The following is a 22,750-nucleotide window of genomic DNA, read 5'->3' as shown; positions in this document are numbered from 1 at the left end:
TAATTTCCTTCATAGATATTATGAGTTAGTAATGAAATCCGTGTGTCTAGACCTTTAATTATAGTAATTGGCTACGTTGCAGTACATTTGGCCTAATGCTACAAATAAACATCCTGCTGAATGTTATGGACTCTGCTCATTTTCAGAGGGAACATTTCTGATATTAAAGAGGTATTTTTGAAATAGGCCTCAACCAGAATGTACTATGACATGTACTGCATGTTCACACTTTATGCTATTACGCCTCCGTGCCGGCAACAGCTTTGGCAGGAGGTATTATGTTTTCAGGTTGTCTGTCTGTGGTCCACAATATCTCAGCAACACCTTGAGAGATTTTCTTTTTTTTTTTTTTTTTTTTTTACAAATTTGGAACAAATGTTCACTTGGACTCAAGGCTGAATTGATAAGATTTAGATTCAGGCAGTTCAAAGGTCAAGGTCACTGTGCCCTCACATCCGTCCCATCCTTGTGAATGTGATACATTTGGAATGCTTGGAGAGAGTTTCATTAGATCTGGCACAAAAATCTCAAGGATGAACTGATTAGATTTTTGGTGGTCAAAGTTTCAAGGTCACTGTAATGGAACGGTAAATGGATCGCACTTATATAGCTTCACACTACAAGCCACATTCACCCATTCATACACAATAAATAAATGTCTTATTTCTTATTTCATTGCCATTAGTTCTGGAGTGGTGGCTTGGGAGCAGTGGTGGAAAGTAACAAGTACACTTTCTACCCTGCATTAATTTGACAGTTTTAGTTACTTGTCACTTTTAAGATGAAAAGTTTGCACAATGGTTTCCAGCCTTTTTGGCCTCTGACATTTTACTATAAGCACTGATTCAGTGAGGGTCACATTTTGTTGTTAACAGCTCCACCAAATAGTGATTTTCCCCTCTAAACTTCTTACTTGGTTTCATTTCAATAAACATTCAAATAATCCAGTAACTCATCAAAATTCAACAGTTAGAGAAAAAGTAAAAAAAAAATGAAAACAGATTTGTGAATTTGTTTTTTCTTCTTTCTTCTCCCATTAATCTCATAACCCCTAGTATGTATCTGGTATCCCTGTATATACAACTGTATATAAAGTAGTTCATGCAGGGCTTTTACTTGAGTATTTTCAAACTGCTGTATTGCTACTTTTACATAAGTAGGATCTGAATACTTCTTTCATCACAGTTTGCTGGGGAGCCTCACCAAGTTCAACTTCTGCCTATTGTTATGTGTTGTGGATAAACAGGACACTGTCCCTTTAAACCGCAGCAGGAGGTGGTGCTCTCTCTGGCACATGAGGGGAGAGGAGGTGGGGTGGGGGGGTTGGATGGAAGGGGAGGGAGGCTTTGTGCGCCACACTGAAGCGAACTAAACGGACGCCGGAGCACCGACACGGGGGCTGTGTCGCTGCAAAAACTCTCCTGCTTCTCCTGCTGAGCAAACGAAACTTCACTTTCAGTGACACACACGCTTCACCTCGAGTTCTCGTGTGTTCAGCGAAAGTTACGTGGAATATAACCTGAAAACTGAAACTTCCCCCCTCGCGTGGACCCCGCAGAGAAAGGTAACATTTCTTCATGTGTGACTGTCGTTTTACACTTTAGCTGCAATGTTCTGTTGTTTTACCCTGATTTAAGATAAGTTGTGCTTTTAGTACTGACACGGCTGTGTGTTTAATGTAGTTTCCAGACTCCTCTGTGGGGTCAGGGGACGTGTAGGTTGAAGTTAAGCCCACGGTGTGAAATCTGCATCTCATTTGAATGTCAAATCTGCTTGTGGACAATCAGCGCCAGGCAGTCTCATCGAGCTCTTGGCTGTCCCATATGGAGCGACAACAATGAGCCCTCTGGCGTCCTCTGTGTCCTCCAATCCTGCCTGCTGGAGACTAGAGAGTAATGGGGCAAACCATAACATTATGAAAGGCACCGCTTTAGTTTAAAGGAAATATCCTCTTGTGTCATAATTGCTTCTTTGTCTCCAGATACTCTGGGAATCTTGGCTTGTTGTGTATGGATCTACATCTTTATAGTCTGTGTCACTGGATAAACTTTTGCTATCTGGTCCTGGATCAGGACCATGAACTCAAAGTTTTTCAGTTTGTATGTCAGGGGGATCTCTAAGTATGGAAGTGCTAGATCACTGACCTGATTAGATTTTGGCACAGAGGACCCAATCCTACTTTGTATAATTCATTATAAAATTACATAATCATCTGTTTTCAAGGCAAGGCCAAAGCCTTAGATGAAAGGAGTCATTAACTAGGTTAAATAACAGAGAAAGTAAACTATTCCACATTTTTGGTTCCCCATTAGGAGCCCCCAAGGGTCCACAGACCTCTTGGACTTGCATATTACAAATCACTAATAACTCAACTTATTCACTTTGTGGATGCTCACTGGTGGGAACTATGCTGCAGAGTCTGAAATAAGCGTCCCAAATAACTATTTTCAGCTGCAGGAGGAGAGGATATGGCTTAATCAGAGCAGATGGACTTTTCTCTGCAGTGGGAACACAAAACACAGTGAAATCTCTGAGAGCTGAACACACTACATGGCTTCTTTCCCCTCATCCCTCACTCCCAGATTCGTCCAGCTTCCCGCTTCATTAGTGAGTCCTGTTTGTGTTTACAGACCTGGCACTTGCCTCTCATGGTCATCATGCCTGATGAACTGGGTAATTTACTCCAGAATTGCCACTTTGGCCGTATACCTGCCCAGCCTCATTCATCATGCAGTAATTGAAGGCCGTATAGTGTGTGCCTGACTTTTAACTACACTGACCGTAAAGTGTGCAGGTCCGTTTTATAACATTTGGTTTCATTATTTCTCGCTTATCATGAGTAATCAAAGCGTTGTTCTTGTTAAACCACCAGTCTGGACAAAAGTGGGATGACATGTTGACTAATGGGCTTGGCTTTGGTGTTGTCTTTGTACGACTGTTGCCCTCTGACCTCCTCCTACACACACACAAACACACAACCACACCCTAACAACAGCCCTAAGGTCAGTCAGTATTTGTCATTATGCCTGATGAATCATTTACCCAGGGCTGTGTCAGTAACCCTGTGATAAAGAGAAATGAGGTAGTTGGGGGGGGGGGGTAATGCTTGACTGTGCACCTTGAAGTCGACTGGAGAGATTTAGACCAAGGTCAGACTCTTGCCTGATCACCATTCACACCAGCTGTGCCACTTTTTCCTGCCGTCATCTTGCCTGTCTGTCTTTTTCTCAGTGACAAAAGTGGTGCATTATCACGCCACACACTCCAGGCCTTTCAGCCCCCTTAGTGTATGGCTTCTCCAGAGCTGCCAGGCAGATATCTCTCCATCTAGATCTATTGTATGCGCTGCCGAGTCAGAGGGGAAGGGAGTGTGTGTGTGTCATCTCTGACTGTGCTTTTTTTTTATTTTTTTTTTATTGGTATTTCAGTTTGCTCTGGAGGATACTGCTGCTGCGTAGTGAGGAAGCTGGCTACCTGCCCAACTCTGAATGCGCTGAGGTCATAACAGTTTTATACTGGAAAGAGGGCGTTCAGGAGTGGGGGCTGGGGAGAGAGAGTTAGACTCATTTGCACTCATGAAAACACTAACTTCAGGCTGTTGGTTAAAGTGGAGGGCAACTAATTTCCTTCCTTTTTTTATTAGTGTTTCTGGCTGCCATATTATGTGGAGTTTTAATGTATGGAGCATAAACTTTTCTCTTTGTTTATAGAAGAAATACAGATTAGTTAACTGGAGTCAGATGTGATAACTTACACTATATTGCATGTTCTTGCTGCTTCTCATCAGGAAATGCCTATGTAAATAGTTTGTGGCTTCAGTAATCCACCCACCTTTATCCCAAGCTCCACAGGAGACCAACAGGGAATGATGGGAGAATGTCTTGACATTTTAGTCCTCTGCATGGTTTTGTTGCTGTTACATAGACTGTGCAAAAGGTCACAGAGTTTGGAGGGAACTCAGTGAGGAATCTGTTTATATGTCCAGAGCAGTTGTCACTACAGAATAAATAGATTTTGAGTCAAATTAAAAATGGCATCTGTAATATGTAGGAAAACAGCTCCTTATTGAAATATTCTTACATTATTGGCAGTGTTTCAGTAACGCACTCCAGAGCTCTAGAGCTGTGGGACGCCTCCTGATTTCTGTGAAGTATTAATCACTTCAAAAGTGAAGGATGTGTGATGTTTTTTATTCAGCTGTTGTTACTGGGAAACATTGTGGCTTATGTTGAACTTCCAAACTAGAGTTGTTTTCGTCTCAGACAATCACAGGATTCACCGCGCCTGCAAAGAAAGCAGCATGGTCTTTGAACTCTTACTGAGGAGGAGAAATCATACTGAGGATGTTTGAGTTAATCTTTGAACAGACTTCTTATGGAAGCAAAATCCAACATTACGCCAACGGCTTCAGGCTTTTTACAGAATTTACAACTTTGAACTTCAAACAAGAGAAACAAGTTAACCAGAAGTCCATCAACCAGGCAATCAGGCTATGTCCACACTAATGCATTCATTTTAAAACAAAAACAATCTGTCCAAAAGAGTGTTTTCACTCCATATCAGAAATAATCTTCAACCTCAGGCTACATCTACACTAATACATTTTCATTTTAAAATGCATCACTTTTGCTATGTTTAAAACTAAGACTTTCAGAACTGCTGTTGGCCCTGTTTTAGTTTGAAAACTAACCAGAGAGGTTTGATACATTGTGATTGATAAGACTTAATCAGGAAGCAAACGTGGAGATCTGCATCATCATTTCGAAAACTCCATTGCTGCCCCTCATGACTAAAACGTAACCCTGGAGTTTTCAGACTAAAACATGGCCCACGCCACTTCCAAAAGTTGTTGTTTTAAGGGTCTGACACTCTCTAGTAGCTTGGACGCTAGGTGTAAACATAGCAAAAATGATGCATTTTAAAACTAAAACTTCATAGTGTAGATGTAGCCTTAGTCCTGGGTTCCTACCCTTTGTGTACCTGGTTGCGTGGATCTATGCTAAAGTAATCCACAAGAAAAACAGCAAAGATTCGAGGAAAACCGAATAAAAAGAAAAAAAAGAAAATGATTTCCTGTAGCAGACACAGCTTTTAACTGTTTTCCTATCCTGTTGATCATCTTATGATGCCTCATATTTGTCTTGTGACCCAGGTTGGGAACCACTGATATCAAGCCTTATGATCAGTCCTGCTCAGTAGAAAGTTTGTATTGAGTATTGAATGGTTTAAGAAGTCAACACAGTTGGTTTTTGAGACAAACCTCCCTGAAAGTCTGTCAGGGTTCAGTTCTCTGTTACTCAAACAGAAACCTTAGCTGATTTTGGCAAAGTGGCAACAAAATATCACAGCTCTTTCTGTTTTTCTTTTGTGCAACAACCCACATGCACCTGACACTCAGATGAGTGCCTGTTTTGGTTGCTATCAGTGTAGCGTGGCTATTGTGGAGAAAAAGAACCAGTTCAACAGGAAATGTTTTCCTTTGAGGTGTAAAAACACTCCTCACTGCAGTTATTTCAATCCCTTCTTGCCAACTCGACAACTCCTAAACTTGTGCTCCAGAGTAACATATTATACAATTGAAGATTTATTGTTACAGCACATCGCTTTTGTAGCACCTGTCATTGTTTATGTCCTGAAGTGCATTGTTTTAAAGCTGCAGAACCAGTTTCGGTAATTATCATGTCTGAGGTGAAGGCAGTTCCAGTGAGGCTGAATGTGGCCAGACTGGTGGGTTGTTCCCACGTTGCGAACATTACAGAACATCCTCTGCAATTTCAATTTTAGTCTTAAGAACACCAGAGAACATCATTATCTATCATCAGGGGGCACACCTGTCCAACCCACGTCCTCTGGAAGCCTCTCTTATTACAGTAGATGATCATACAAACATATTTTGGAAACTGTGTCATAGCTTTGTGATTTTTGACTTGCTGATGAGGACCTGCTGGGAAAGTAATACCAAAGCCTCTGCTCTGAAGGGAAACTTCGGGTTTCGGGTAACTTTTACTTTTATGTTTACTTAATTCAGACTCAAGGTCAAATGTTTGAGATAATTCCTGTTAAACTCAAGTTTTTTTTTTTTTTGGAAATCTGTGAATAGCTGTAAGTATAAATCACCCTTTGTAATTATACTAATGAGAAAATCTTGTTTATGGTTTAAAATTAATAATAACCCAGCAGTTGATTTTTATTTATAACAGATTTATCAGCTGCTTTGTTTTACATCTTTATTAAAATACAGTCAGTCCTCCATCAGCTTTGTCATCTGTAGCAGCACTGTGGAAAACACTACTTAGTATTAACCACTTATGATTGCATTAAAGGAGCTATATGTGAGTTTTGTTATTGCTACATAGCCAGCGTTAGCATTAACAGCTGTTTACTTACCAGTCTAGAAGGAACGTTGCAAGTTCAGCAGGTGGAAAACAACAATCTTGTTTTGCTTCTATTTCTATCACTTCTTTTCTCCAACTAAAGGTAGCATGCTAACCAGCTAACCCTGGCCCAGTTGGCCCATCTCATCAGTTTCCGATACCGAGTAACTGTAGCATCCAGTCTGCCCTGAAGAAGTAGCTGCTCAGAGGGCGAATTATCTTGTAAACACATTAATGGCTGGAGCTCTTAGCAAGACTGGTGATAAACAGCTGTCTGTGCTAACATTGGTTATGTAGCAATAGCAAAACTTACAAATAGTTCCTTTAAGTTCCCTCCTCCACCCTTAGTAACTGACACAATATCACTTAACAGCAGGATTTTGGTTGTGCAATATATGTAGACTTGACTCCGACTGGGTCATATATTGGCTGGTGGTGTGCAGCTGGCCGTTGTGGTCCAGACTTTGGTCCGTTTTCAGTCCAGCGAGCCCTCATTGTTTTGTGGCTCTGTGTGGACACAGAGACAGGTGGTCTCTGTCTCTCTCATGCATACTGAAAAGACAAAGGAGGACTGTTGGCATAACCGCTCACCTCTGTGCTCACTGGATGACAAATTCATGCCAGGAAACTAGTTCAGGAGATGGGAACAGTCGCATGAACTATTGTGGGCTCTTATCATGGCTGTCTGATCACCCTGTAAGAATTGCTGGTTTCCTTTATGAATAAAGACTCACACATCCTCCTGTGCAAGCCTCTAGAGGATGTTTCCAGGTCAGCGATCCAGTGCTGTGAATGCACTGTGGGGAAAGGTTACAATACCTTGATAGATTAGCATCTCGGGCCTTTGTCTCTTTGTACTAAATTAACGTGAATTACTGTAAATTATGGGTGTCCTTCATGTGGGTCACCTTTGAGACCCATCTTGTGTGTGTGTGTGTGTGTGTGTGCGCGTGTGTGTGCGTGTGCATGTGCGTGCACGTGCGTGTACGTACTGGCATTCATCTGTCGTGCTTGTGTTTTGGGTGTGCCAGAAGGTATGGTTCTCGTCTTCCTCTGTACTGCTTTGTTTTTTGTTCTTTCTCCTCTATTGTACTTTGTGTGACATGCAAGAAATTTGTCATTTGGGAACCAACAGGGTGTGTGTGTGTGTATTTGTATAATTGTTTTTGACCTGTATGTTTGACTCGCGAGCAGAGACCAACTCTCTCTGACGACCCTTGAACCTATTTATAGCAGTTTGACTTGGGGCCGTTGATGGACTTTAAACTTATTGTTCACACGTGCGTACACACACACACACACACACACAAACACAAACACAAACACACACATGTAAATACAGCCACAGCAGGCAATCTGTATGTGCTTCCCTAATGAAAACTTCATGCTTGCCGACATACCGTACGTTTCCAGGAAATCAAAGTTGTTGCAAATCTAAGTAGCATGCCAAATATGAAAGCTAACAAATCAAAGACAGATGGATCGTGGTAAGATGATACTGACGATACTTCAAAAGGCTTTCCTGCCATGATCAGGTGGTGATTCCCAAAATCTCTCAGGAGTTGGCACTTCTACCATCTTGGCAACAGATCTCAAGGTTTCAGAAAAGCCATGTATTATACACTACCGGTCAAAGGTCAAAGGTTTTATAACACCTCCCGTTTTTCCCAACACTGTTACAGAAGTTCCCACAAATGTGTTTCACTTGTAGCTTGCTTTGCTGTCACCTTCTGTTCAGTTCACCCCAAACCTACGGGTTTAAGTCTGGGGAGTGTGCTGCTCTTCCATCACATGAAGTCTGGTTCTATTCTTCTAATGTTTCAGGTCATTATCTTGCTGTATTTTGAAGCCCTGACAAACCAGACTGTCTTCTTTGGTACCTGTCTTTTTACAGTATATACAGTACTACTTCCTGCAGTACAGTATTGTCATAATGATGCATCAACACAGTTTGTTCCATCTCTGCCTTTGTACAGACAGAGGGTTTGTAAGTCATCGTGTCAACGTGTAGGAACTTTCAAGGCTTCTTTTACTTCCATAGCTGCAGGAAAGCTGGAATGAAAAACTGTTTTATATGAAGCTTACATGATTTGTTAGGTTTTGGTGACCATACTTTTTGTTTGTTTGTTTTGTTTTTACCTTGGGCAGTGTACCACTTACCTTTACACCATTTAAGGTTATTCACTGGACTTGAACTGCTGAAATGGGGGGTGTTTTAAAACTTATGACCGGTACTGTGTAGATGCGTATATCTTAATATGTGGCTTTTTGTTGTCTGATGTAATCCATGCTTTTAGCTCCTAGACCCCAAGTTGATGTCTGTGAATTTCTTTATCTGACCTAAAGTCCAACATGCACAAATATTCAGTTCATAATGATATTTAACAACAGAAAAAAGTAGCAACTCTTCATATTTTAGGCGCTGGAAACAGATGATGTTTGATATTGTTGCTTTTAGGTTGCTGATTAATGGTATGGGTGTTAATCATAGACTTTATTTGACTTAAATGAGCTTGAACTCAGCTGCTTAGACGCCCACGTTGGATTATAGCAGACACCCTGATCAGCTCCATCTCAGTGAGTTGAGCTGCTGAGATGTAATCAATCCCTGTGTTCTGAGTTTGACCTTCCTGAAGAGTCACTTCAGGAATAACTTGCACGAAAACTCACTCAAAAGAAGCATGTCCTCCTCGAACAAGCACGAGTACAATTACATTAACAATGTGATTTTATGAGCCCAGTAGCTGCGTACGTGCCCCGCTCTTTATCTCCGACCCGTTCTGTGATTTTATTTTATTTATATTTTTTCTTTTCAACGGTTGTGAATTACTATTGTCAGGTTAGAAGTGGCCATGTTTGCAAGCGTCTGTGCTCTCTTTTGTCAGCAAGTGTTTTGTTGTCTCCTGTTGATGTCATTTTAAAGTTAAAGCCACGGGGGTTTATTAACTCATCTCGTCAGTCAGGGCTCGGTGCCTGAGGCCTTTATAGCTGGTTTGTGTGTTTGACTTCAGCAGGGAGGCTGCTGATAAAAAGAATAAAAAAAATGACCATGAGCCGTTGAGAAGTTGACACAGTGCAGAAAAACGGTCACTTATCTTCCAGTCACACTGAGAAACCTCCTGCTGATTTGACCAAAATTTGTGTGTGTGTGTCTCCTGTTGAGTAGAGCCTGAAGTTTATCACACTGGCCTTGGCTTATCCTTTCTGGTGATCTGGCATGTTTTGTTTCCCCTTGGTCTCATTCTGAACAACTTGTCTCTGCTTCTGACCCTTTGGAGAAGTAGCAGCGAGTATATCCAGTATAAATTAGAACTTATTAACTCTAGTGCGAGCTGACTGTGACGATGGCATCCCTGCTGTAAGAGAGCATTTTGTATTCCCCCGTCTGTCTGTTTTTTTTGGTGCAGTCCTCAGTAGAAATTCAGCTTTGTTTCCTCGTCCAGCAGCTATTGGACGCTTAATTCAACCACTTGGCCCAGATCCTGCTCTCTGGTACCAGGCGTGAATGCTGTCTATTCGTCAGAGACTGATGCGACGGATTTCAGTGATTAATTAGACATGTACTCTCATGTGCACACCCTCACACACAGAGGAGGGTACAATCCCTCCACTGTGGAACATAATGAGGGTTTGGGTACATTTCATGCAGGACACGGTGAAAGAACGTCTGTCGCTACGCTGGCATGACTGAGTGAATCCAATGCGGTGACACCCTCCACTGCCCCTCTGAGGGTGTGTTTCTCTTCACTGCCTCCATCTGTGCCTCTGCTTTTGCTTTTAGAGTCCCTACGGAAATGTTGCTCCACGTGGGAAAGGTTGTGCCCCTTCACATTTTTAACTTGTACACGGAGAGGAGGAGCATTTTTTCTTTCTCTCGGGAGACTTGTTTTGGGTAAATTCTTATTTGATAATCAAGAAACATGTTCATTATCTGTGTGTTTGGTTTTTAGCCAAGCTTCCCCCACAGCGTGGCAGCCCACCCAGTATCTGTCCGAACACTTTGTCCAACCATGCAGGAGTAACAGCTTCATAAAAGGCCAGCTTGACTGGAAACACAGAGAAATCATTTGGAAGCCTGTCCTCTGCTTCTGGATATCAGGATTTGGAAAGATTAAAAAAAAAAAAATCGCTCAACGCGGTCACGTGGGGATTGTGTCACTGGAGCTTTTGCAACACACCCACAGTAATAGAAGGTGGATTTTGGAGTCAGACAGAGGAAGAGGAGTGCTGGCTGGCTGGCTGGAGGGGCAGTGGGAGGTTAGTTTGCTTGTGTGTTTTTGGGTGCGTGGATGTGTAGTGTTTGCTGCCCTGAGCTCCTGTCACACAGCGCAGAGGGCCGGCCCAGGCACGCTGGTTTTATTTGCTCACGTTGAACACGCTGCCCTTAATCCTCCTGTGGTTTGTTTCTGCCTGTGCGGCACTGGGGCCCTGGAGGCTGATACACTACACTTTCCAAACGCACACATACACACATACACAGAGGGCCTGTAGTACATGGCCAACGGTCCTGCTGATGTAGGTATATTTTCCCGGGCTCAGCTGTTTGAACTCGTCTCCTAGAGCCATTTTACACGAACATGATGAGTGTTCGCCATGTTGCCAGTCGTCTGCAGATAAATAAATCAACAGTTCGGTGTGATCAGAACACCTCACCTCTGTCCAAGTCCAACCTGTTACATGTCTAAGCCTTGTTAAAGCTGCTGCAGCTCCATCATCTTTAAATATTATTATGCAAACCATTGCCATATCTAAATATTTGCACAGCTGCTCACATTTGTGATGGGTGTCTTCATTGCAATCTCTGCTTCTGTTGCTGCATTAGAACCTGTTTGCATGGAGCAATGTTTGCAGGACGTAATGTAACATAATGGTGTAAACTTTCTTGTTACACATGTATCCTCTAATGAGGTTATTAAGCACTTTTTGCATATTTATTGACGACAAACTGGTGTTTTAGAAACTTCTATAATTCTTAAGTGCTTCAGGGTGCTGAGATCAATTTAATAGCACACGTGTGGCATGTCAGGACAGGCCCACTGACACAGAACATTTTGCTAATTAGAGTTTTAAACGGGCCCAGAGGAAATTTCATTTGAAGCGAGTGAGGTTTCGTTTACATTTAGTGTTTCTCACCAGAAAACATTGTATTTTTCTTTAATGCCTAACAAGCTTCTTCTAAGAATCTGACAAAAAAAAAAAAGATCCACTTACTACCTTCGTCTGGAGCTTTCAACTATAACTGTCTTTTTCAGAGAAATATGATTCAATTATATATTGATAATTGATTAATCATAATACTAATAATATAATCCACTGTGGAAGGATGTGAGTTGCAGGAAGAGATCAAGAACGCTCCACATGGTCATTACTGGTCCAAAATAAGATACTTTTTAAATTTGCTTAGTTGACGAATTCATTAGGAAAACAAAACTGGTTATGGAAGTGATGATGGCACATGAGGGCAGCTGCAGCTCCTCATGGACATTTATTGCTGTGTCATTTTAAATATGGTCAGTGGGTCTAATGAGTTGTTCTCGCCCTCATCTTCATTTGTCTCTGATGGTGTGGATCATAGTCCAGCCTGCACTGTTAATACTTACTGTCTCCTCCATGTTGTGGTCGTGTTGAATAAGTGAGTGCGGAGTGCTGTATGTTTACCCCGGGAGAATAGTCAGAGACACACCTGTGTGAAATACAGTAGGTGTGTTCCTCGACACACGTGTGTGTGTGCGTGAGATTAGGCCATGCTTCCTCTGTTTCTTAACATTCACATCCTACTGTCTGTTTCTCTTCAATATATTTCTGCCATTTGTCATGTAGAGTTACTATCGTTGAGCTGTGTGACTGGAGATGAAGTCGAACAGGAAGAACTGGTTCCCTCTGTAGCAGGCAGTAATAAAGTAGATAGTTTACTGCATGGGCTTATTGTTGTTTGGTAACAGATCCACACACTGTTGTAGATAATCACATCAAATGTATTGTGTTACTGTATCAGACCTCCCTCTGATTCACCTCTCAGTCTTTAAGGTGTGTTTGGCGAAGCTATGTAAACAGCATATTCCTTCATGTATTATCTGTGCGGTGAGTTAAGGACATTAAGTAGACGGTGGACTGGAGGGAACTTTTGAGGCACTTGGAAAAAAAACACATTGAAGTACGATGGAGGCTTTGCTAATGAGCTCACACCAAGGCTACGGCTGCATGATGTGAGGCGGAATCAGATTCATACATAGTTGATGAGCTCTCATAATTCCTTCACTTGTAGTACATCTCTAGCATATTTCACATTATATATGTAACTGACAAGCTAGTGAGCAACCCATATATTCTACTGCACCTTTAAACTGTTTTCTTTCCCAGCTATACTTTGATGCACTGTGGTAAGGATTCCATGACACTACTGACGGGACAGAGTGTTATTATTTCAGTGCTTCTGACACAGCCACCCTCCTCTCCCCCCGTGGGAATCAGATGTTTGCGACTTCATGGGCCTCACAAAGTAGCGGCAAATGAAATTTGCCGACCTTTTTTTGTCATAGTTGAGAACTTTCCATTCTTATGCAGCACCCATTGATTAATTGATTAGCAGTGTCATAGATGCTCTTATAGCCATTTGCATATCAATGTTGCTGACAATAGGGTTGAACAATGGAGGCGATTCTGCCTAGTTCAAGGTTAAACAAAGCAGAACTTTTCTTATTGCTCACTCAGCAGAGTCTCTGTGTTTAGGACTTAAAGATAAACTCGCAGAGTTTTATGCTAAAATACCCTCATTGTATATAAGTCACAATGTTAATACTTAAAATTTTGCTTGCCCAAATGAAATTCTAGAATTGTATACGGAAAAATCACTGATAAGCTAAAAAGAAAAGGACAAATTGGGTAAGAAAGCTGCTAATAAGATACAATAAAATAGATTTAAAAAGCTATAATAATATAAGCAAACAAAAAAACTGTGATGATAAAAGAACAGATAAAATAGAATAAAATTTACAACATAATTACAGTAAAATAAGTCTTGTCTTGTCGTCTCCCGCTTATCCGGATCCGGGTCGCGGGGGCAGCAGCCTCAGCAAAGAGGTCTAAAGTGACTAATGACTAAAAACCATATTTAATTAAAAGCCAGGCTGAAGAAGTATGTTTTGAGTTTACAGGTGGGCTGGTGAGGTTAGTAAACACATGCAGGGTGTGTACAACTTACTGACTGATAATCATATAACATGATTATTTTGGTATTTCTAATTATATTGGGTCACCATTATGCAGTTTTGCCAAGTTAATTTCTTGTTTTACAGCAATTTTTTAAATTGTTAATCTGGAACGGAAGCATTTTCTTCTAGATTATATTCACATTTATTCTATAGATATAAAGTGAACCTGCCAGACAACATCCAGGGTCCCACAACTGTTGTGAAATGGCCCTTTACCTGAGTCCTTGTAACATCTGAGTGGTGGCTTCCGCCTTATGAATAAATGATTTTCTTTCAGGCTTTTTCCCTGTCTCTTTTTTAAAAATTAAAATGCAGTCAAAAATAAACCCAGAAACCCTTCCAGCCCGGGTACACATGATGGTTTAACTTGACAGTAGCCGAGCTGTGATTGGATGGGCATCCAAAGCTTCTTTCCCCTGTTCATTGAGTAAAAGGAGACATGGGATAGCAGAGGACGGTATGGCGCCCGCAATCTGCGGGATTACAACAGCGAGACTGAATGCTGATGAGCATGGCGGTTGTTATGTCATTCTGTGCGCATCAGTCTTCCGGCGACATAAGATGCTTTTAATCATTCATGGCCCTGTCACCACTTGTCTCAGTTTGAGCTGGAGTCATGTGGCACTTTGAGTGCTCGGTTACATAAAGGCTTCGTCACCAGCTGGCGCGGTGACTGATACTTATTACCTCTTTGGGCACATTTAGTGCTCCAACACAAACATGTTCAGCTATATGTGCGTGCTGTAGTCTCTATGTAATGATAGTGTGACCTGTTTGTCTGTTTCGTTGTGGGAGCCTGTAGAAAGAGCGCTGAGATGGAATTTTGCCCTCAGCTGACCTGAGAGTGTGTGAACTGGTTGGGTCACACACACAGGCCTGACTAGAAACTGTGGTCATCAAGTTGACGTCGGCACAATGTTTGACAATGTTTTTACTGTCTGTCTAGACACTGAAGTGAAACAGCTTTATTTAAAACTTTCATTTATTCATGAATAACTTGTATATAATCCTCCATACATTCACAAAATCAGACAGATTAAGGAACCAACAAAAAAAATCAGAAAATCCATTCTAATCCGTTCCTCACTTTATTTGCCAAAAAAATATATACATAGGAAAACATAAGATACAGTGAGGTAAAATAAGATGAATAATTGTAACAGTCAGTCTTTTTTTTGCCCATGTCTGTAAGAAATACAAATCAGCATTGATAATAAAAAAATGAAGAAAATAAAGTTTGTAATGCAATGAAACCACTAATAAAAAACATATATAAGCTCAGCTTGTTGAACATTACCTCTACAATTGAGTAAATCTAAAAAAAATCTTAAAATTTTCCAAATATGAAAGAAAGGAAACCCAAAAATCGTGAATAACATAACAGTAAAATTGTGATAACTCATCAATGAATAACTAAACCTGAGATTTTCCTTCCAACATAACAATAGATGTCTTTGTACAATATGTAATCATTATTAGTGTTTGGTATTTTCCATCAACTAGAATATGATCAGGCTTTGTATTTAAAAGATATCAACAACAGTGGCTCAAAGTAAACATCAATGCCTGACATTGATTTGGTGAAATGGATAAAAATTTTCCAAAACAACTGGGAGAAAAAGCATCAATGCTTCTTTTTTATGTAAAAGAACATTAACAGAGCTGTTTTTTTATATGCAGAGCGTTAAAGCACTTTCACAATTTCAAAACAGTTCCCGAAGTGTTATTTTGAAACAGAGAAATGCACATGAAGATGCCATTCTTCATGATTTATCTGTTTTTTTTAAAGCACTGAAAGGCTAGAAGTGAACATGACAGGGCTGCCTGCAGGTCATACTCCATCTTTTGTCATGCCCACGACAATGGAGTCTTGATGATCCTGAGGGTGGGGGGTTTACAGCTCTTCCCCATCAAATACCAAGCCCCCCCCCCCAAAAAAAAAGACATAAAATGGGCCATTTCCTTGAATGACTTAAGGTGTGAGGTTTGCACCTTGTTTTGATATTTGAGCACCCACTGACATCTTTTATGCTGAGGTTGAATGTCTTCTCCTGACATGGCACATCAAAAGCATTCCCCTTCAGCTATGCAGCACTGTGGTGATTGTCTTATTGCCCTGCATGTGACCACCAGGAAGGGTTAATCCATCTGAATGAGCTGATCTCTCCATGTAGGGGGATAAAATCTTTCTCTCTCTCTCTCTCTCTTGTGTGTCTCCGGCCGGCTTAGAGAGACAGGAAGCTCTGCTTTGTAGCCGGCGCTCTGCTGCTCTGATGTTGCCATAGAGAAACACAAAACTGTGAGCAGTAGGGAGGAACATATCAGATGGCAAGTTGTCTTGAGTGGTCAGTCACTAACTGGCTAATGCTCAGGGCATAAAGTAATGGAGGGTTTGGTTAATGATAGACCATACTGCATTAATCTAACCACTATGAGTCTGCTCAGTGGGAATTAAATACTATTTGTTTACTTTAAGCTATAATCTCATAATTTGGCCTCCAGTTGCTGTTAAAATACCTTTTCATAACAGTAAGGCCCACTCCAGTTGTCTTGTATAAGGGTGTGAACTTGAACTCAAATTACTTCTACAATAGAAGTTGGAAAATCAGCTTTTCATGTACTATTGTTAATGCATTTGCTCTTTGTTAGCCATCCTTTTGTGTTGTGCTTTTTGATGTGCGGACAGTGCATCTCGCGCATTAGTACAACAAGAACCACTGAAGAAATCTTGAATGAAGTTGTAGAGGAGAAAATCTTGGCAGTGGATAGAGTTCAGTTCTCTTTGGAGATGATCTGTCTTTTGAAAGAGCAGCGAACAACAAAACAGAACTACAGGACCTTTTTTTTTTTTTTTTTTTTTCATCTATCAAACCCCCCCTCTGTTCGCTGTAGTGCTACAGTTGCCTTTCCAATTCAATGGGTTCTTGTCAGAGATGCAAATGTTTTAATGGATGACGTTGCTGTGGAATATTGTTGAGTGAAGCCCCCATTCATCCACGAGGGATGAAGGAGGGGGGGTGTAATGCATACAGGCCTAGAGCGTGGGCTTTAGTAGCTCCCTTTCGAAAACACTGAGAATGATGGGATTGCTGTCTGGCTAAAAACAATTGAAACCCTTGTTAATGTCAGTAACACATGGAGCTAGTGGACTGTAAGTGGGAGTTTGAACCTCGTCTTCACTCGACTCCGTTTTGAGATCACATTTCAAGGCTTGAGTCACCGGTGACTCGAGGGCAGTTTGGTCTAAATGCTGAAATGAGCCATATTATCATCTTATTGAGTCACAGATGATCAGGATCAAAGTGAACCTGCGTTCAATCAAGAGCGCCCCTGCTTTCCTCACATTACATTTAAGGCTTTGATCTGTCACTGTGGCTATCACCAAACCTGAAGGCCATGCACTGTATGTTGCCAATTGATGTTGTTATGTTCAGTAAAAAACTGAGATAGTTGGATAAACAGAGGCAGCAATAGACAGAACAAAATATTCTGTTGCTCAAATGTCGCCATCAAGGCCACATAGACAAAGTCAAAAACTGAGATAAAAACACACTGAAGTAGCGATGAAGTCTTTTGCTGATAGCAGGTTTACAACAGAATGTAGCAGACCAGGACTTTCTGTAAGTTGATCAATGCTGAAGAAATGCTGCTCCACTTCATTCTTTTTTTTCTTCCTCTTTGTCATTCTTTCATTCCTGCCAGCTAGAACTGCTCCAGCTCCCAGTATCCTGTATCTTGATGGTTATGTAACAGTCAGGGGCCTAAATGGGAACTAAAGCACAGCAGTGTTAGCAGAAACTGCAGCCACTTGAAAAATTGAATTTGACAGTGGCCTATAGAGTTTTTCTAAAAATGTATCAGAAGAATTGCACAAACATGTTTGAATGGGAAGCTATTTTGCACTTGGTAAACTTTACTAGGGGTATTATTCCTGGTTCAAAGTTAGGTGAAGTTGCTGTGAACTTTATACCAGTAAGCTTTACTTCACTGTTACATAACTCCCTTACGGACGTCTACATATTGTATAAAGCTTTTGCGAGTTTAGACCCACTCAAGTGAGGCTTCATTTTTGAAGCACTGGCAAGAAAAGCTTCCATACAGATGCAGATCAGGGCAGAAGGAGTAATGTGATAGTAATGAGAAATGAATAGACACATAGCTCCTTAGAGAGGGATTTAAAGTAGTATTTCACATTTCCTAGATTAAAATGGCCTGGTGTTATTAATTGCATGTTTCCACATTGCCCTGCCAAGGTGCATAGCTGGTCTTGGTTTATATAAGTAGTGATGTGGCGCTAATGCTCTTTTTCTTCTTCGCAGGTCGATCCACAACTGTAAGATGAGACCTGAGCTGGAGGTCCAGAATGGCTTCACACATTAAACACCTGGAATTGTACTTCCTTTGACAAAATCTCATACAAAAGCCAAAGATCTCTGGAAGGAACCCTCCTGAACACCTATAGAACCCAGTTTGATTCGTCTGTGGATTTAAAGTCAGAGACCCTGCCATCATGCCTATTCTCAAGCAGCTGGTGAATAACTCCAACCAATCGAAGCGGCGGTCTCGGGCTGACCTGACTGCGGAGATGATCAGCGCTCCGTTGGGGGACTTCCGCCACACAATGCATGTGGGCAGAGGGGGCGACGCCTTTGGGGACACTTCATTTCTCAGCACCCGATCGGGGGAACCTCCCAGGGAGCCGGAAACAAAGCAGGGCTCCCCGGGCCCCAAACCAGGGCTGCTGTCCCGCACCTTCAGAAGCAGCAAGCGCTCTCAGTCAGTAAACCGAGGGGACAAGTATGACTACAATATGATGGCGCCTTCTGGTGGTTCATCCAACTTTGTGAAAAACGCCATATCCCTACCTTACCTGAACGACGAGGATACAAACAGAAGCAACCAGCTGCCAAAGAGCGTCTCCTCCAGCCCCATGAAGAAGCTGACAGAGATTGAAAGCAAGCCGATAAACGGAGCAGCAGCGATGGCAACGCTTGATGCAGAGTTCGATGAGCGCAATTTTGGCGAACTCACAGATTTGCCTCCATCCATGCCTAAGGGAGGAGGGATGAAGCACGCAGAGTCCATGATGTCCTTCCACATCGACTTGGGGCCCTCCATGCTCGGGGATATCTTGAGCGTGATGGAAAAGAAAGGCTGGGAGGAAGATGACCTTGGCTATGAGGAAGGTAAGAGCAGCGAGGGCCACGCGTCGCCATCCCTCATACCCCACATAGATGATGATGATGTGGAGGAGCAGGCCCCTGCAAGGCCACCTCGCAGCATGTACCAGCAGAAGGCCATGGTGGATCCCTACACCCCGGAGCTGCACACCAGAAACAACAACCACCACCACCACAACCTGGATAGCTGCTCTGTGTCCAGCTCCGGCTCGGCCACCGAGGAGAAACCTCAGTACCACCTCAACGATGCCGACACGGACAGTGCAAAGTACAGTTCACCACGTGGAGAGGATGACAGAGATTTCACTTTCATGGATGAGGACGATGATGATGAGATTCGAGTGTAGACAAACCTGTTCTGGCCCAAACGGACACTAATGGAGATGAGCAGGTGTTGGGAGGCTGACACAAGCTGGGAAAGGCAGAGGGAGGATTTAAAGGCAGGGCCACATCTGCTTTAAGCTTCTTGTAGATCAATCTATCTCTGCACACTTTGTCAACATCATAAAATAAAACCAATTAAGCCTTATTCACTGTGCTGTAGCAAGGACGTGAACTGGAGTGCTTGAGTGCAGACAGACTGTTCACAAGGTTGCACTTCTGAAACGTCTGGGTTTGTTGATTGTTGCAATTTTTTGCGATGTCAAACTCTGAACTCATTATTATTATTATTGGGAAATTCTGTTTTCAAAAAAAAAAGAAAAAAAAAAGTAGTGACTGCTGTGTCCGTCAGCGAGCCACTGGTTATGAGCATCACACTAATTTTAAGAAGTATAGAGGTGACCATGAGGTTACAAGAGTGTGCTTCCAGCTGTCAATCACATGAATATCACATTTGGAGCATGGTGTGTGGGGCGAGAAGAGGGACGTGCCGGGTCGCAAACTCAACTTGGATGTTGTAGTACACACTCTGAGGAAGGAAGAGGGAAAGGACAAGAAGTGAAACTCGGATAGCTTTGTAATTGCTGCACGTGGGAGTGATCACAAAGCTTCGTTTGCCAATAACAAAGTTTTGGCATAGACACTACATAGATAAAGTGGTTATTACTTTTGTTCACATATGACTTAATGGGGGTGATTTCTGCCATTTTTTTTTTTACTATATTTTATGTACATATAGTATCAGGAAGTTGGTCTACAGTAGCCTGTTGTATTTGAGTTGGGTAGTTTATCATTTTGCGACTTTCTCTCTCTTTTTCTTTGGCAACTCTTTAAATTCACTGACAGCTGTGGTATTTATTCATTGATTTTAATAAGGGATGGGTTATTCCTAATGTGCACTGCTAGGTCTTAAAAGTTGAGTTTATATCTGATAAGTTTCATTTCTCACAAAAACTTAATGGTACCACAGAAGTAGCCAGCTTGGTTGCACGCTGGCTACATGGCACTTCATTTTTGGACTAAAGTAGACATAACAAATGTCTAAGCCACATTACTATATGCTATCTCTGTCATGCTAAGGCTGTATTAGTTGATAATGACTTATTTTTTACAAAATCAATCGCTGTAAGTGTCTGGGTTGCCGGTAGCATAAAGAACCTTAGGTTAAGATTTTCCTTCAAGTCTGAGTTAAGGCTTCCTTAAAATAAAAACAGTTGTACAAAACACCCTTAAGGTTTCCTTAAAATGGTCACTTAAGTATTTAAGGTTTTCTCCTTTTCTTAATCCTTTACTTAAGGAATCACTTTAAGTCAGTTAAACCGTTGCACAAAAGATCTTAGCGACCAGACTTTACCTTAACTGCAACATGAGCTGAGTTTATGGCAATAAATGAAGAAAAGAGATTCTGTGCAACACCCTTAAAATAACTCCCTCAGATAAGGAGAAATCAAATCTTAAATGCCATACCTAAGTAGAAAACTTAAGGTGTTTTGTGCAACTAAGCCCTGCTTTTTAATTTGCAAAAAAAGAAAAATTGATTTTGTCAGAAAAGAGGCCTTTTTGTATGTGTTCTGTGTCCTGTACTGAAACAGGACAGAGGTGGGGATTATGGCAAATTGTGTGTATGTCTGTTGTCGTCATTCCACGTCATTACTGAGGTTGGTAGGATTAGCAGGTCAGCAGAGAGACATCAGAAATGTTTGAAGATGGAGTCGCTGCAGCAGAAGAAAAATGGTTATATTATAATTAATAGTTACGGCTCTATCCCGAAAACACATCCTCCTCTGTGTAGACATGTGTCCAGGCGTGTGTCTCTTTAAGGGCAGAGACAGGATGTAACAACATGTACAAAGTGTTATTAGAGCGCAGCTACTTAATAGACGGGCATCGGATATGTCTGGAGGCGAGTGAGAGTGGAAGATATTTCCTGAACTGGCCCCACAAGTGAGAACACACTCCTCAACTAAACAACCCAAATCACACAGTAGGAACAGATGATTAAATCAACCAATCGTCTGGCCTCTCCCAGGCTACTCATTAAATGTTCTGGAGTATTGGCCCCCAACCAGCTGGAACTTCTCCAAAAGCAGCAAGGTCAGGAACAGACAGGTGGGATGCTTTTATGTTGTGTGTGTGTGTGTTTAGTTGGTTTTACAATGCAGGCTCACTCAGTCTCCATTAGGTTACTCTCAAGTTCTAAATTAGGCAAAAAGAGGTGTACTTTCCTCTCTGGTGTCCATGATTAATGTCAGACCTTTTTTTTTTTTTTTTATTATGTGTTAGAAAGTTAATTGCCACATTTGACAAATAGGAGCTTTAGATTTCCTGTTGTGGCACTGATGCAGAGGTGTGCACATGGAATCAGGATGCCGTGCCATTCTGCCCTCGGGTTATTGTGATATTTTGGAGCTGTGTCTACATGAGCAGGTTGCAAGAAGTTCAGAATCTTTTGGAGGAAATTGCCAAGTATGTTTTAACCATTTTATTGGGTTAATGTTAGCAAGATCTTTCTGGATTTCTTCTTTTTTTTTTTTTTTTTTTTCTGTGTAGATATGCAGTATGCTTTGAGTCAGATCGCTTTCACATTTTGACGTAAATGGGCCAAATTTTAAGCTGTCTTTTACTTTTTTTATTTTCATTTTTTGAACCATTATGAACTATGTGGTTTGTGGAGTGCTTGGGCAGCTGCAATCCTTCACTGAGCAATGGACACTTTAAAAGAGAGGACAAAAACACTCCTTATCTGCCATTGTTTTAATCAACTAATGTAAATATAATTTGTGCCATTGATGATTACAGCAAACAATCCTTGTTATCAGCTGTGTGAATATGTGGTACTAGTGTGGGAACCAGAAGAATGTTAGTGGCTTCAACACTAAACGGCACATTTGTGGCCAAATTGTATTTGCAAGTTTTACGTTTAGTATCCAGTTTGCCAAATTGGTGGAGTTAGAATTTTAATTTGAAAGAGGTAAATGGAGAATTATGGAAAAGTATACTGAATTGCTCTGATATACTTTCTTGTAATTGTCTTAACTCTCTGGCATTTGTTATGTTTCGCTGTGGGAAACTGCTAAGTAGGACAGAATAAACCATATAAAGGAATTTGCAAATACTTTTCTTGCCCCAGGTCTGCTTAAAAGTTTTCCATGCGCCGACAGCTGTGGTTTGGTGAGTGGCAAAAAAAGATAAGGACTGCGAAAAACAACTGGCTCAAAGTTCAGCTGTAGAATGTTTTCTTTTTTTCTATTCAGTGGCTGTAGTGTTCTGCAAAGTATGTACTGTTTTCTTTTCCTACTCCTTATTCTGGTTTTACAGTATATTAATATATTTACCTTTCTCACTTTCCTTTCTTTGAAATAACAGCTATATTTTTCAATAAAAGAGAAAGCTGGTAATCTTTAACTATGGCTCATTTTTGTCTCATTTCTGTTGGTCTGTCACCAGGAGGCTGTCTCATTTTCAAACTCCTTGCAGTTTTATTCACAACCTACTTCTAAAATAAGCAGAACACATTGAAATGTGACCTTGAAGTAGACCTAAGATTTTTTTTTTTTTTTTTTAACAGAGTGAGGTGCTGAAAGAGTTCCAGCCACATACACTG

General features: G+C 41.3%; 1 protein-coding gene across 1 annotated transcript; it reads left to right on the top strand.

Moving 5' to 3' along the window:
- Nucleotides 1-1,363: 1,363 nt before the first annotated feature.
- On the top strand, nt 1,364-22,525 carry cdc42ep4 (CDC42 effector protein 4). The gene is made up of 2 exons (XM_022743332.1): nt 1,364-1,564; nt 17,905-22,525. Exon 2 carries the CDS (start codon nt 18,096-18,098, stop codon nt 19,110-19,112), a length of 1,017 nt encoding a protein of 338 aa, XP_022599053.1. The 5' UTR covers nt 1,364-1,564; nt 17,905-18,095; the 3' UTR covers nt 19,113-22,525.
- The last annotated feature ends 225 nt before the right edge of the window (nt 22,526-22,750 follow it).

Source organism: Seriola dumerili, unplaced genomic scaffold, assembly GCF_002260705.1.
Source record: "Seriola dumerili isolate Sdu_G_001 unplaced genomic scaffold, Sdu_1.0 BDQW01000068.1, whole genome shotgun sequence".
Taxonomy (NCBI): Eukaryota; Metazoa; Chordata; class Actinopteri; order Carangiformes; family Carangidae; genus Seriola; species Seriola dumerili.
Note: the sequence above shows the minus strand (reverse complement) of the source record. Positions and strands in the feature narration are given on the sequence as shown.

Coding starts and splice junctions, on each gene's coding strand:
- cdc42ep4 (XM_022743332.1), top strand. CDS start 18,096: ATGCCTATTCTCAAGCAGCTGGTGAATAACTCCAACCAATCGAAGCGG.